The sequence below is a fragment of the Miscanthus floridulus genome, chromosome 14 (assembly GCF_019320115.1).
Source record: "Miscanthus floridulus cultivar M001 chromosome 14, ASM1932011v1, whole genome shotgun sequence".
Classification (NCBI taxonomy): domain Eukaryota; kingdom Viridiplantae; phylum Streptophyta; class Magnoliopsida; order Poales; family Poaceae; genus Miscanthus; species Miscanthus floridulus.
In genome coordinates this window covers 21,752,539-21,767,053 of record NC_089593.1, presented here as the reverse complement: position 1 = coordinate 21,767,053, position 14,515 = coordinate 21,752,539, and the positions used below count along the sequence as shown (strand labels likewise).

At 46.4% G+C, this 14,515-nt stretch overlaps 1 protein-coding gene across 1 annotated transcript; it reads right to left on the bottom strand.

The window, feature by feature from the left end:
- Positions 1–217: 217 nt before the first annotated feature.
- Positions 218–1,798, bottom strand: LOC136502577 (E3 ubiquitin-protein ligase PUB23-like). The gene has a single exon (XM_066497832.1). It carries the CDS (start codon positions 1,796–1,798, stop codon positions 416–418), a length of 1,383 nt encoding a protein of 460 aa, XP_066353929.1. The 3' UTR covers positions 218–415.
- Between the last annotated feature and the right edge of the window lie 12,717 nt (positions 1,799–14,515).

The following is a 14,515-nucleotide window of genomic DNA, read 5'->3' as shown; positions in this document are numbered from 1 at the left end:
TGTAAAATATATTATCAATATTTAAATCTTAAAATAGATTTATTATGAAAATACATCTCATCATTAATTTAATGATACTTATTATGCATCGTAAACATTAATAATTTTTTATATATTTGGTCAAAATTAAGAATCTTTGACTTACGAAGAAACGAGATTTACATTCTTTTTTAGCTAGAGGGAGTACTATATAAAAAAACATTAAATTTCTGTACATACATTTCTTGGTGATGGATCGATTGACTACCATTATTTGCTGGCAGCATAATCTTGAGTTCTTGACTGACGAATAAGACTAAATGAGCTAGTTAGTATATGAGTTAACCATGTCGGTCTGCAAGAATCGCAATGCCGACAGAAAGTCGTTGTCTTGCACCATCCTCCATGCATCGCATGCCATTACTGGCGGCAACGACTAGAGGTACCTGGAGAGCAGGTATGCGCTGACGCAGGGCGACCCGCTCCAGACGCCGGAGTGCAGCCTGAGCACGGCGCGGGCGGCCTCCTTGACGGTGGCGTCGCAGTCGGCCTGCAGCACGCAGCAGAGCTTCCCGACGGCGCCGACGCGCGCCATCTCCCGCAGCACCTCGGGGGAGGCCGCCCGGCCGCCCACGGCCGCGAGCACGCGCACGGCGCAGGCGTCGGCGGCCGCGGACACGCGCAGCAGCCGCCGCGCCACCACGGCGACTCCCGCCGGGTGCGCCGCCACGGCCGCGCGCCCGTCCGCGCACGCGCACAGCTCCGCCAGCAGCGCCATGGCCAGCTCCGTCACCCTCCTGCCGCCGCCGCCAGCGCTCGCGGGCGCGGGCGAGGACGAGGACAGCGGCGGCGCGTCGAGCTCCAGCTCGATGGCCTCGTGCGCGGCGCCGGCGTCCACCACGAGCGCGCGGTTCCGACCCAGCGGGCACGCGTGCAGGAGCACCCGCAGCGCGGACCGCGACGCGCCGGGGGACACCCTGTCGCGCACCACCGCCGTGACGGCGCGGAAGAGCGCCGGACGCAGCCGCTCCAGCACCGCATAGCCGGCCGCCTCCGTCACGGAGTCCAGCAGCCGGACCGCGCTCGCCATCGCCGTGTTGGTGTCGCCGCCGGTGCCGGTGCCGACGGCGGGCTCGAGGGCCACCAGCACGTCCGTCAGCGCGTCGAGGAGGTCGTGCACGTGGGTATCGGCGACGACCAGCGGCCGGAGCTCGTCGCCAGAGACGGCGAGCGCGCGGACGAGATCAAGTCCGGCCTCAATGGCGCGCGTGGTCTCTAAGCTGCTCCTCCCGTAGTGTCCGGGATCGGCGCTCTTGATGACCGCGCTGGCGCTCGACACGATGACGCGGAGCACGCGCTGTAGCACACCGGCGTCCACCATGTGCCGCCGCGCCGCGTCGCTCTCGGCCGCAACCTCCGCGGCCTCGCGGAGCACGTCGACGGGCGGGGAAGCAGCAGCGGTGCACAGCAGCTTCTTGACGGCGGCGGCGGCAGCGGTGACCTCCGGCGGCCGCTGCTGCTGCTCTACTGCGTCGTCGTCGGCCAGCAGCTTAGCCTCACCCGCGTCCTCCGGCGGCGTGGAGGTGGAGGAAGGCGAGCGCCAGGACTGGATGAGCCTCCGGAGCGTGTGGTTCGGGGTGAGGTCGGCGAGGGCGAGCGGCTGGCCGGTGACTGGGCAGGTGGCGTGGCCGGCGGCGAGCCAGCGCTCGATGGCGCGGCGGTCGTAGGTGATGCCGGTGGGCGCCGTGACGGGGTCCTGCATGGGCTGCAGCGAGATGGGGCACATCAGGTGGTGACGCATGCCGCTCAAGTCCTCCATTATTATTTATCTACTGGTGGTTTCATGTCATGGGGATGGGGGGTTGCTGGTTGTTCTCTGCATATATAGGTGGGAGGGTGCTCTAGTGATGCTGATGCGTATCAGGTTTTGGTTTTGACCGTTATGAAACAAGAACAGGGCTAAACCTGCCGCAACATTTTCAGTCAAACGATTTTGAATTACTGAACTGTGCATGGGAAAATAATATCGATAGCCTGCCGAAATAATTTTGGTCAAGCGTGTTTCGTGATAAACTGAAAACGATTTTCCGTCGACTTCACATTGGAAAACTGAAACAAATTTAACAGGCTGAACAAAAGTATCTGTTCAAATTCCTTTCAGAAGAGATTTGTCCAAATGGCAGAGTTTCTTGGACTGGCACACACCGGATCCTAGTACATTTTTCGATTTCACAAGGATTATAGAAATCAGCCAATCCAAACGGCTGATTCTGATGTAGATTAGTATCCACCGTCGAGATTCTTATAGTATCTCTCTGCGTGCTACTATTTTGAGATTATTGACACGACCAACCACCGAGATCTACAGCTGTTTATAATCTTCTAGCAAATGTCCCCATGAGTTGGAACGCAACATACAACTTGTTTGCGGGGATTTATTTAGTGACCTTGTCATCTATTTCAATATGTCTTGGAATCAAACTTCATATCATTGTTGAATGTGTTTATAATAAGCAAGAGTCATAAGTCTAGGTAAGACAGTGACTTTTCGTTGCATTGTTAATGCGTCTTGAAGTCGGACTCATACCATCACGTACTCATATGACGGTATGAGCATGGGGCATAAGTTCGTATCCCATAGGGACAGTGAGTTTATGTCCCATTGCTAGACACGTCTTAGAATTGGACTCTGCACTATTGCCAGACACATGCTGTTCTAACTCGTATATGTACGGGTTGTGAGCCAAAATCATGGAAGAGGGACACGATGGCATTGTGGGAAATAAAAAACATGAAAGGAAGAATCACTTCACTCCTTAACGTTGGGTATAGAAATATTAAGTACATATGTAGATAATCTAGATTTTCATAACCTATAGGCTATAGCCACTATACGAATTCTTAAAACCCGCATGGGATCCAAATAAATTATAGTTACCAGCAAAAATTAAAGGGTTAATTAGAACTATGTTACTATAAATTTGATGTTTATGAGAAACATCAGTGTTTCTCACCTAATATGGCTGATGCCAGTATGATCTATTTAGAACTTGATGAAACAGGCCATTTTGTACGCCCGTTGTGTATTTGGACCCACATCATGCAGACCACCGTGTCAGCGAGTGGATGAAGAAAGTGGCACAGGATCAGTTTGGTCCATACCACACCTAGGGCAAAGTAGCCCACTAAGTATAAAAGTGGCATATTTCATGTTTTGAATGAATTGTAATGACATTAGCCGTGTTAGGTGAGAAATACTATTGTTTATCAAAAAAAGTTGAATTTATAATGATACCGTTCTAATTAACCTACAAATTAAAGCCAGCTAAATGAGTCACAAACTACTACTATAAGTTATATACGTACGAGCGATGCGTGCGTCTTTGATGCGTCAAACACATGCAAATTTACCCTCAGTTTGCGTTGCATGGATGAAGCCGGTTAATCCATTTGTGTACACACACACACACAAACGTTCGTGAAAGATTACTGCGACGGCCGTACGTATAACTCCTGATGTGACCCATCTCACTGTCAGACGATCCGGAGGTCACGCTTCATATTGGCAACATTCTCTTCTATCTGGCTTCATGCCTGCAACTGCAAGCAGAGATGGATGGATAGATTGGTTTCTCCAAATCCTCTTGTCAAAGTCGTGACGTGAACACATTGAAGAGACGACGACGACGTGAACTGGCTGGTTGGCTGCCGCTGTTCGTGTGCGCGTTCTTTGACCGGCAGACGTCTGGTTGGTTGACCGGAGGTGAGGGCTGTTCGCAGGTCTGTTTGCCGTGCCGGTGCCGTGTGCGTCTACGTCCGGGCGCAACAAGACCGCAGGCCTAGCGGTCGTTGCTGGACTCGGACGCCTTTTTGTTGCTTCACTGCACTCTCCGGCGCCTACGTCCACATAGATGATAGATGCTTCGTGTCGACCATGTTGTCCACCCATACGTTTCAGAATAGAAATTGGAGGCAGGGACGCAGGGTGAAACAAAAAATTAGGCCGATTTCTTTGTTAATAACATGATCTTTCTTGTTCTAATTTATGTTTTTCCTTAGTACTAGCTCCGTACAAAAAGGAGTATTTTTTTCCTGTAATTATTAATGAGTTAAACAATTTAATTTAAGTCTAACCAAATTAATAAAAAGTATTGATGTCTATGATACCAAATAAGTATAATGAATTATTATTCTCTTCGAAAGAAACAGGAGGGGTTTGACCCCCTACTGCAATTTATTATAAAGATTATAAGGTTCCACAATTACATCATTGAATTATTATGGAATATAGTTTCACAGTAAACATACTTGGAGACATAAAATATTGATACTACTTTATACAAATTTAGTCAAACTTAAAAAAATTAAGATTTCTTTCTGACTATATTCTTTTATATGCGTTTGAATGGATTAAACCAATGGATTAACTTTGGGTTTCTACATATTGTATCTGTATATTTTTATTGATCTGAAATGGGACGAGTGTACTAGATGTTATACCAGAAGATTAACTTGACATGGGATCCACGTGCTCATGTAGAGGTGCTGATTGGCACGATGTAGCTTCCTGTTATATTAAATCATTTTCAACAAATTTTAGTAAATTCCGCTAAAATTTTAAGGTGTGCACACGAGTTTTTAGTACCACGGTCGGATTTCATGTGGGTCCACATATTGATCTTGCCTCATAAATTGGTGTTGAGTGGTTTATATTAATTGAGTTATTTTCAATAAATTTCAAAATAACTTTGCCAAATTTTAAGGTGTGACCGTGAGGATTTATTTTCAGGTCCGGCTTTTGATGTTGGGCCCACACATTGATCTGATGCCCAAACTGGTACGGAGCACAGTTCATATCACTTTGAGTCATTTCCAACAAATTTGCTAAAAATTTAAGTTGTGAACACGACCTTTTAGTTCTAGCGTCTGACTTGCAGATCTTGCCACGCTAATTAGCACTAGACATAAGCATAAGGATGGCAACGGGGATGTACCCGTCGGGTATCGTCGGAACGTTCTCTTTCCCGCTACGGAGAATTCATTCCGTCCCCGTCCCCGTCCCCGTTAACTGTCTCGGGTATAGATTCTTGCCCATTCCCGTACCCGTCGGGCATCGGTCGGGTAACAATACCCGACGGGTACTGCATACCCGATAAACAAGGACACTTTGGGTCGTAGCTTTGTAATCGAAAACGTTTCTTCTTCACTCGGGTATAAGTGTCGGAGTCTCGGAGATACCGAGGAGAAGGAGCGAGGTTGCGAGGAGGACAAGCAAAGGTGGCAGAGAGACCGAACTGAGGAAACGAGGGGCATGAGCGCTCGTGAGGCAGGTGTGCTTGTGCTGCTGGCGGAGATGGTAAGGAAAAATTGAACTAGGGTTTTCAGAATACACAAACTATATATATGATTGTTCAGAATTTGGCTAAAATACCTATGTGTGAGCTTCTTTGGGCCTAATACTCGCATGACAGCTCAAATAGTCGGGTTCCCCAACGGGTAACGGGGATGGGGTAAACAGGGAACGTTTCCGTATCCGCTATACCCATCGGGGATGGATTCTTGCCCATTTAGATGCCCGCAGGTAAAGATATGATCCCATCCCCGTCCCCCTAATGGATCAAATACCCGTCGGGTATCGGGTATCGGGGCCCGTTGCCATCTTTACATAAGCATTTGCGGTTTGGGCTGGGCCGAACTGACAAAAAGGCTGATTGCGTCTGGTCTGGAGTCCGGACATACACCCTGTTCGCTTAGTCGTATTTGGCTTATATTATCAGCCAACGAACAGTATTTTTCTCTCACACAAAACCAGCCAACAGTACTTTCAGGCATGACTTATAAGCCAAACCAGCCCAAACAAACAAAGCGATAGGCCTTGACCGGCAACATCGATTCGCCCACTCCTCATCTCCCCATGCGCCACAGTCTCTCCTCACATCCTCTCATCTCATCTTCCTTTTCCCAGTCTACTTAACCCTAGCCATCAGAGCGCGACCATCGGCTAGCAACACAAGGGGTCGTGGCGGCTGGCCGGTGCCACTATTCCGCAAACGCTCACCAGACTCCAGATAAGCAAACGATCGGACAGCTCCCACCGTATTCCACTTCAAGGGGGAAAAATCCCATCTCTTTTTCCTTTTGGCATGCAAATGCTCAAATTCTGTTCGCGCGCGGATGCCCCGGTCTCAACTGCACAGAGGGCATGTTTGGATGCTGCCTCCCAGGCAGCTCAGACGTCAGGCAGCGTCCCCAGGCGTTCGATTTCGATCGCCTGGGGCTGCGATCGCTTGCCTAGCAGACAAACCCAGGCGAGGGTGACATCCAAACACGCCCAGAGTGCGCCGGTCTCACGCAGATTCTCTTTTGGTTGATGTAAGCCATAAAAAAAGCGAAGCATTTATTTAAAATTGCTATAACTCCTGAACGGTGCATGCGTTTTTAATTATGTCTGCACCGGTGTGTTCCACGCGATAAGACGAACAAAACTAGACTCTACTTGCATATGTTTCAAATAATTTTTTCCTAGTACCAACTTATATGTACTAACTTATAACATATAACTTGTGCTAAAACTTGATAACACAAAGTTATGAAACACATCTTATGCGTAAAAGTTATTAAACACAAAAGAAACAAATTATCTTATAACTTGTGCCAAAGCTTAGAAACACAAAAATTATTAAACACAAAGGAACGAACTAACTTATGACTTGTACCAAAACTTAAATCACTAAAGTTATGAACCACAACTTATATACAAAAAAATTATATATATAAGTTATTCTATACAGCTTGTGTACATGTGTTATTCTATATAACTTAGATGTACAGGTTAATATCATAGCATATTGGTAGATATGTTGGTAACTAACATATTAGCAGATGGATAATATTATAACATATCAGTATTAGTATTTTAATTTTAAGCACTCTATGATATATAAAACAATACTAGACACATATAAGTCTATAATATAACAAATTCAACAAGTTCGGTGTTAGAGTACAATCTAAGTTTTAACTTACTTTAATATGTGAAAAATAATGCTACTAGGACTTTTAAACTCTTTTTAGTAAAAAAATTGAATAAAAGATGGAAAACACTAGTTTCTACCTAACATGTGGAAAAAAAAAATTGCACAACTCAATTGAAAGTCGAAAGCTAAACTATGATGTATGAAGTCACATAAAAGGATGCAACTAGAGTTTATATATCTTAATATTATGTTTCAACTAAGTACATATCATGCTAGAAAAAAGATAAATACTAGAAATTCTAACTAGAGGTCTTTAATGGAGCCTCCATATTAATTCTCATGAGACATGTTAAACCTCACGAGACATGATGGAAAAAAAGATCCTAGAAATTCTCATAAAATCCAAAACATTTGACTGTCAATTTGGTATATCCTAATTACTATTGATAACAATAACTATTGGATCTATTCTATAAATAATTACACATCTCTGCTATTGCGTAAAACAACATAAGGAAACACATGACTCTATATTCAAACTACCCACGTATGCCATTAAGAAACATGATCTAAAGTTTATCTAAATTTGTATCTAATTACCCATGTACTCTTATTATGATAGATAACTTATGTAACCCAATCTTTATCTTTTCTTTGAAAAAGTATCCTGTAAAATCTAATTACCAACATCTTTTATAAAAAATGTTAAAATAACATAGAACATGTATATATTTATACATGACCCATTTCTATTAATATCAATACATTAAGATTTGTTCAAAGTAAGCATGCATGTTATGCAAGCATGCATGAGCGATAAATATATATGTTATGTTTCATCAAAAAAATATTTTCTTAACAACTCATATCCAATGATACTAACAAATTGTTTAAATATTTGACATGTTTATATTCATAGTATAATCATAATTGCACATGTAACTCCCTTACAGAAAAAATCAATCATTGTGAGAAGTATGAGAGGCCACTAATGGCTATATTTTCTCAACCCTTTAAGATTACTTTAGAGTAAAATGTCGATCACTATATAGCTTAAGTATTAAAATTCTCTTGAGGTTATTAGCACCGCTACCTCCATCTAAGATCCCACTTCAAGCTCTATCACTTATCTTAAATGACATGGTACATGTTTCAAATGATTGCTTTTGCTATTGTAGTATTTAAGAACGTACTCTAAGACCAAAAATCATTATGGTTAAAAAGTGAAAAAGTAGAGTTAATAAAAAATACAGTAATAACAAGAGTTTCAACTTTGATGGCAAAAAAAATCTATAGCAGTCAACAAGAATAACATTTAAAAAATTAATTGAGATTCATGACTTCATAAGATATGTGATGCAGCAACAAGGACCGCCATAGTTAAAGGCAAGATTTCAAACTAATTACAAATTTAAAATATAAATAGATGTCATATAACATAAAAATACAAATATGGATAAAAATCATATGAATTAGTCCCTTGCAAAAAAGTAATTAATAAGTTTATGATAATTGGATATAGACTATATGAAATATCTATTATGTCTATTTTGTAGAAATAAACAAAGATAAAAACAATCAATTTAATATAAACAATTCTTTATTAGTCAGATGTACTATTAAACAATATATGTCTCAAAAATTCTAGCACACGGGCTGATGGACTAGTGATGGCAAATATGAACAAATTGAAATACCCAAGCTAAACAGTCTTGGATGGTTTTTCCTTTTAGGAAGCCAAACTGATTTGCATGAATGAGTTGAGGATAACAGCATGAAGTCTTTGAGCGTGGCACGAGCAGCACAAAGAGCGGTAGCTCTATAAATAAGGTAGAGGCTGCCCCAACCAGCTATCTCTCCAATTGTTTAGTTTTTAGTCTCTCTATTAGGTTTCTCTCTAGATTGCCGTTGAGATCCACAGATGATTTAGAAACTGCTTAATCTTTCATCTGTGAACCTTGTAGCTCGTGATCTAAGTGAGAATGGAGGCCCTAACCTTCTCTTGTCCTCGTGGTTCCAAGATCTAAGTCAATTTCATTTTGATTTGAGTTTTGGTGTTCTTCATCTCCCGGTATCCTGCTCTTTTTTTGGTGGTTTCTTTGAATCTGAGCTTTTGGGGTCTTTTCGGTTGGATCAAAACATGCAAGGACATCTGAGAATCATCCCCACTAAGTGGTTTGTGTATATTCAACTCGAGGACAAAAATCCACCCCTTTGAGGAAAATCGAGAAAACCTTAACATCTTTGATGAATTTTTAGATCGTGGAAGTTTTGGTGAGTTCTGGGTGTTGATGCTTTCAGGATATCCTCTAAACACCCTCTAGAACACCGCTGTAAAGTTTGAGCTCAATTCGGAGTTGATTTGAATCAGTTATGAATTTTCAAAGAAAATTCCCGCAAGCTGATTCATACCGGACCCTGGACTGCGAGGTCGAGGTCCCCGGTGGTGTGCGCCCTATCCCGTAGTGGGTGGGGCCGTACACCCATCTTGTCGGGCTTGATTTGGATGGCGGGATGCCGTACCGGTTGTCACCACCTGGTGGTGTTGTCTTGTCCATGCAGGGACGTGCAGGGATGGCGTCTGCCCCCTGGATGGTTGTCCTCAGTTCTAACGGAGTGAGTGGAATGTGCTTGTCCCTGTCAGGGTTGGTGTACTTGACCACGTCTGGCCTCTCCTTGTCCCTCCCTGAGTGTGGGGGTATGGTCCCCGGTATCCACAAGACAAGACATGGGCCGTACCATCAGAGGTGGCCCAGCCCACAAGATCAAGGCGTGCACGGCGCTGCTCGGCGTGCACCGCAAGCTATTGTATAGTACCAAATAGGATACTTTTTTTGTAACCCTACCCCCTCCAGAGTATATAAGGAGAGGCAGGGGTCCCCTAGTGGATACGATCCATACATCTCATATCCAATACAATACACCAAAGACATAAGACGTAGGGTATTACGTTGATCAGACGGCCCAAACCTGTCTAAATCGCTGTCTCTGCGTCTTGTGTCACCATCCGGTTCCTGATTACGCGCATCCCCACCGACAAATCTACCATCGTGGGATACCCCTCGGTGGACTGCCGAGCATCTTTTGTCGACAGTTGGCGCACCAGGTAGGGGTGTGCGCTTGATCCCATGGCGAGCCAGATGGACCTCAAATCAACAGCGCGTTCTCGTCATCAATCTCGTGGAGATCCATGTCGGTCCACGACGACGATTCATCGCTGGCTACACTAGCCCCCGCAACAGCAGATCCGATCTCGGAACCACCTCCGAGGTCGTCTTCACCAACAACTCACCGCCCGCGAGGTGCTCACCGTCAACGCTGACCAGATAACGCCATACGCCGCTGACCAGACTTTCTGTCTAAAGCTAAGTCACGCTTTAATATTCTTCTAAATATTCTCCAATCTTCGTATATCGTCATAATGTTTCTCTGAACTATTTTCTCCATATTTGCTCTCCAAATGATTTTTCGAACCCCCGAACAGTCATGTTGACGCTCGGACGCCTCCAGAGACGGCCCTATCTCCTGCTCCTCCCTACACGTGCTATGGGCTCCGCACTCTGCGTTATGGGTGGTCGGCAGCAGTTCCTTGGTCGTGCACTCTATGTAGCATGCGGTGGAAGGAGATGGAGAGGTTGTGGTGGACCACTTGTCTAGGCGCCCGGGGCCCTTGTGGCTTTGGTGGACCGTGGCTGCTAGACCTCGGCTAGTTGTGCTGCCCGAGAGGCTAACTATTCGGTATCTTGAGATACCCGGGGTATCAAAACCCGACAACATCTGTGTCTTGCTTTCCCATCATTTCTATTCTCGTCAATGGAGTAGCTTGCCACTCCCGATCGGAGCGACGTCTCAACCGAGGAGTGCGAATGGCAAGAGGAGCTTCGACCATTTCTCAGAGCAACATTCACAGAGCTCTCGTGCACGCTGATAGGCTCGCAGAGTCTGTAGCTTTTCCTTAGGCCACTTTGATGAGGAAGGCACCGCGACAACAGTATCAAGTGATGGCGGTGGAGGCAGCGGCAAGGCGCTCTTGAACGGCAACCAGGCGAAAGGACGAGAAATCATGCTTGGGTTCCTTCCGTCGAGAGGCCTCCATAACTCTTTCCTACAACAGAGCCAAGGTATAGGCAATATCTGGTGCATGGGGACGCTGAATGACAATGACAGCTCGAATGTCGTCGCGCAAGCCACCGAAGCGGATAGTGTAATATCAAGCATCAATGGAGGAATTGTATGAAGCTAGGTGATCCACAAGTTTAGAGAAACGATCCACATAATATAAAGCATCAATGGCATGCCGACTGTTTTCTTCAAGAAGTATTGGGATGTTGTGGGCGATCAGTTAATCAAAGAGGCGACCGACGTGCTAAAGCGAGGCCAAATGCCTGAAGGCTGGAACGACACCATTATCTCACTGATTCCAAAAGTGGATAATCCTAAAAAGGTGACTGATCTAAGACCTATAAGTTTATGCAAGAGTGAAATACACTGGCGGCCCTTTAACTTGTCGGCCTGTGCCAGTCCGGTCCACGAACTTGTAAACGCGGAAAATGGGCCCTGAACTTGTCAAGTTGTTCACCGCAGGTCTATTTCCCATCCGGCGCGGCCTCCAGGCGACGTGGCAGCGTCAGCGTGGTGGACGAAACACGTGAGCCGCACGTTTCAATACCGAACGCGGTGGGGTGGCACTGTGTCCACACTGTTTGGTGGACCAGGAGGCGCGAGACGTGGCGGCGCCCATGGCTGGCAACGGCGAGCTCGGCGGGGTGGCGCTGTGGAGCGCTAGCGCCTGTGCGGGTTACACGGGGGTGGAGAGTGCGATGAGGCGAACTCGCCTAGGACATTCCCCGCGGTGGAGGACGTCCGGAGGCGGCGGTACGTGCGGCGAGGCGGCTCGTCCATGGCGGCGCAGCTCTGGCGAGCCAGAGTGACGCGCAGAGAGGGAGAGGAAGAGCGCGGGAGCACTGGAGGGTGCCTTAGCACGCCCCGAAGCTCGTCGACAAGCTCGCGTCTGCTGGAAAGCGGCAGAGGAAGAGATCGACGGCGGCGGCAGCGCTGCTAGCTCGGGATGAAGCGGCGGCGCCTGTAGAGCGAGAGAGGGAGCATGGGGAGAAGCGGAGTGAGTGCGGAGTGCTCACACGACACTCTGGGCACCATTTTAGAGGGAGAGAGAGACCACGGGAGGAGAAGAAAGGCCGGTCAAGGAGCTTGGCTCCATAATGACAATGGCGGATCTCTGACTCGGCGCTGCGGGACGAGCGGCTCAAGGCGGGGGCTGCGGCGCGTAGAAAGGGTCCGCGCGGGGTGCTCGGTCGTGCAGGGGACGCGAGAGAAGGGTGCGGCCAGGCATGGTCCAAGCGCTGCCGGCGACGGCGTTCGTCCCATGCGGAGCGAGAGGTAGGGGGCAACCCTGACGTGAGGGGCCTACATTGAAACGTGTGGCTCACGGGTTTCGTCCGCCACGCTGGCGCTGCCACGTCACCTGGAGGCCACGCCGGATGGGAAATGGACCTGCGGTGAACAACTTGACAAGTTCAAGGGCCCATTTTCCGCGTTTGCAAGTTCATGGACTGGACTGACACAGGCCGACAAGTTAAAGGGCCGCCAGTGTATTTCACTCTTTATGCAATGTAATTTATAAGGTTGTGTTAAAAGTGCTCTCAAATAGATTAAGACAAGTGCTACCTGAGATCATAACTCCAAATCAGAGCGCTTTTGTGCTAGGGAGGTTGATTTCCGACAACATACTTATCGCTTATGAGCTTACCCATTTTTTGGTTAATAAAAGATAAGGGAAATTGGGTTATGCAGCCATAAAGTTAGATATGAGAGAGGCACATGATAGAGTTGAGTGGCGTTTTCTAAGAGAAATGATGAGGGAAATGGGCATTGTTGAATAATGGATAGATTTGATCATCAAATGTGTGTCAACAGTGAGATAGCAAGTTAAAGTAAATGGAGATTCGTTAGAGAGGTTTGTGCCTCAGAGGGGTTTGCGCCAGGGAGACCCTCTATCCGTCTCTCTCTTTCTATTGTGTGCTGAGTCCTCTGCACTGCTTAAGAAAGGAGAACGGGATGGTTTTTTGGCTGGAGTTAAAATTTGCCAAAGTGCACCAAGCATTTCTCACCTTTTGTTTGCCGATGACTCTCTAATTCTGATTCGAGCAACTAAAGGGGATTGCATGCACTTGCAGATGATTCTCCAACTTTTTATGAGGACTACTCGGGGCAAGTAATAAATAAAGCAAAGTCGACTATTCTATTCAGCCGGAACACAAAGGCACAACAGAAGAAAATTGTATGTGATATGCTGCAAGTTACGAAGGAGACAATGAACGAGAGGTACCTTGGCTTGCCGGTACATGTTGGGAAATCCAAAACCAGCACCTTTGCTTTTTTGAAGGACCAGATTTGGAAACGGATCCAAGGCTGGAATGAGAAGTTTCTGTCACTACCGGATTCAACTTCTTTGCCGAGTGCCTCAGGCACTCGGCAAAGGCCGATATACACTCAGCAAAGCCTTTGCCGAGTGTTACACATAGCAAAGGGCGCTCGGTAAACAGTTTATCGGCAAAGTCTTTGCCGAGTGCTAATTTGACACTCGGCAAAAAAAAATCGCCGTGACGGTGGCTTTGCCGAGTGTCAAGGTCAAGCACTCAGCAAAGGCCGCCGCTTTGCCGAGCGCCGTTGGCTCAGACACTCGGCAAAGGAGGCCACTGTGCCAAGTGCCACCGGCAAGACACTCGGCAAACAGGCGACCTTTGCCGAGTGCCTGGCCCGTGGCACTCGGTAAATCTATGATGTTTGCCGAGTGCAATGGCCTTTGCACTCGGCAAAGCATGTTCCCAGGTAGTCACTTTGCCGAGTGTCATAGCCATTGCACTCGGCAAAGTGACTGAAAACAGCCTTTTTATTTGTTTTTTACATCCCATCCAAATAAACAGAAGATATATATAACAAACATCACCAACATCACATATATATCATCAACAACACATATATCACCAACACCACATATATATCACAAACGTCACATGTCACACAATATATCACAAATAAGTTCACAAGTAATCCAAGTGCTCCATCATCTACAACCACAATTGCAAATAGAAGTACCATTAACAACCACAAGTATCATCACCAAGATGGCCAATGAGACTAATTTGGTGAAGGATTCGCTGAAGCATGAGGATCGTTCGATGCCGCTGATTGATTCTGCACAAAGAAGAGATTGCATGTGTGAGACAAGATAAATATATACCATACATGAATAAAACTTTCATACTCTACTAGGTTTGATCGTAAGCATGAACATACAAACTAAAACATTTATACTCACAGGAGTAGAACAGTGAGGAGGTGGAGGTGGAGGTGGAGCGAATAGCGAAGGTGGTGGAACTACACCCATAGCGGCGCCAAGACTTTGCATATACTGAAGAATCTCCGCCATCCTCCGCTGCTCGGCCTCCCGCTCAGCCTCCACCCTCTCCATCTTCGCCTACATCTGCTCCCGTATCATCCTCTCTTGTTCCAGCTGGGCCTACAATATATTCACCCCA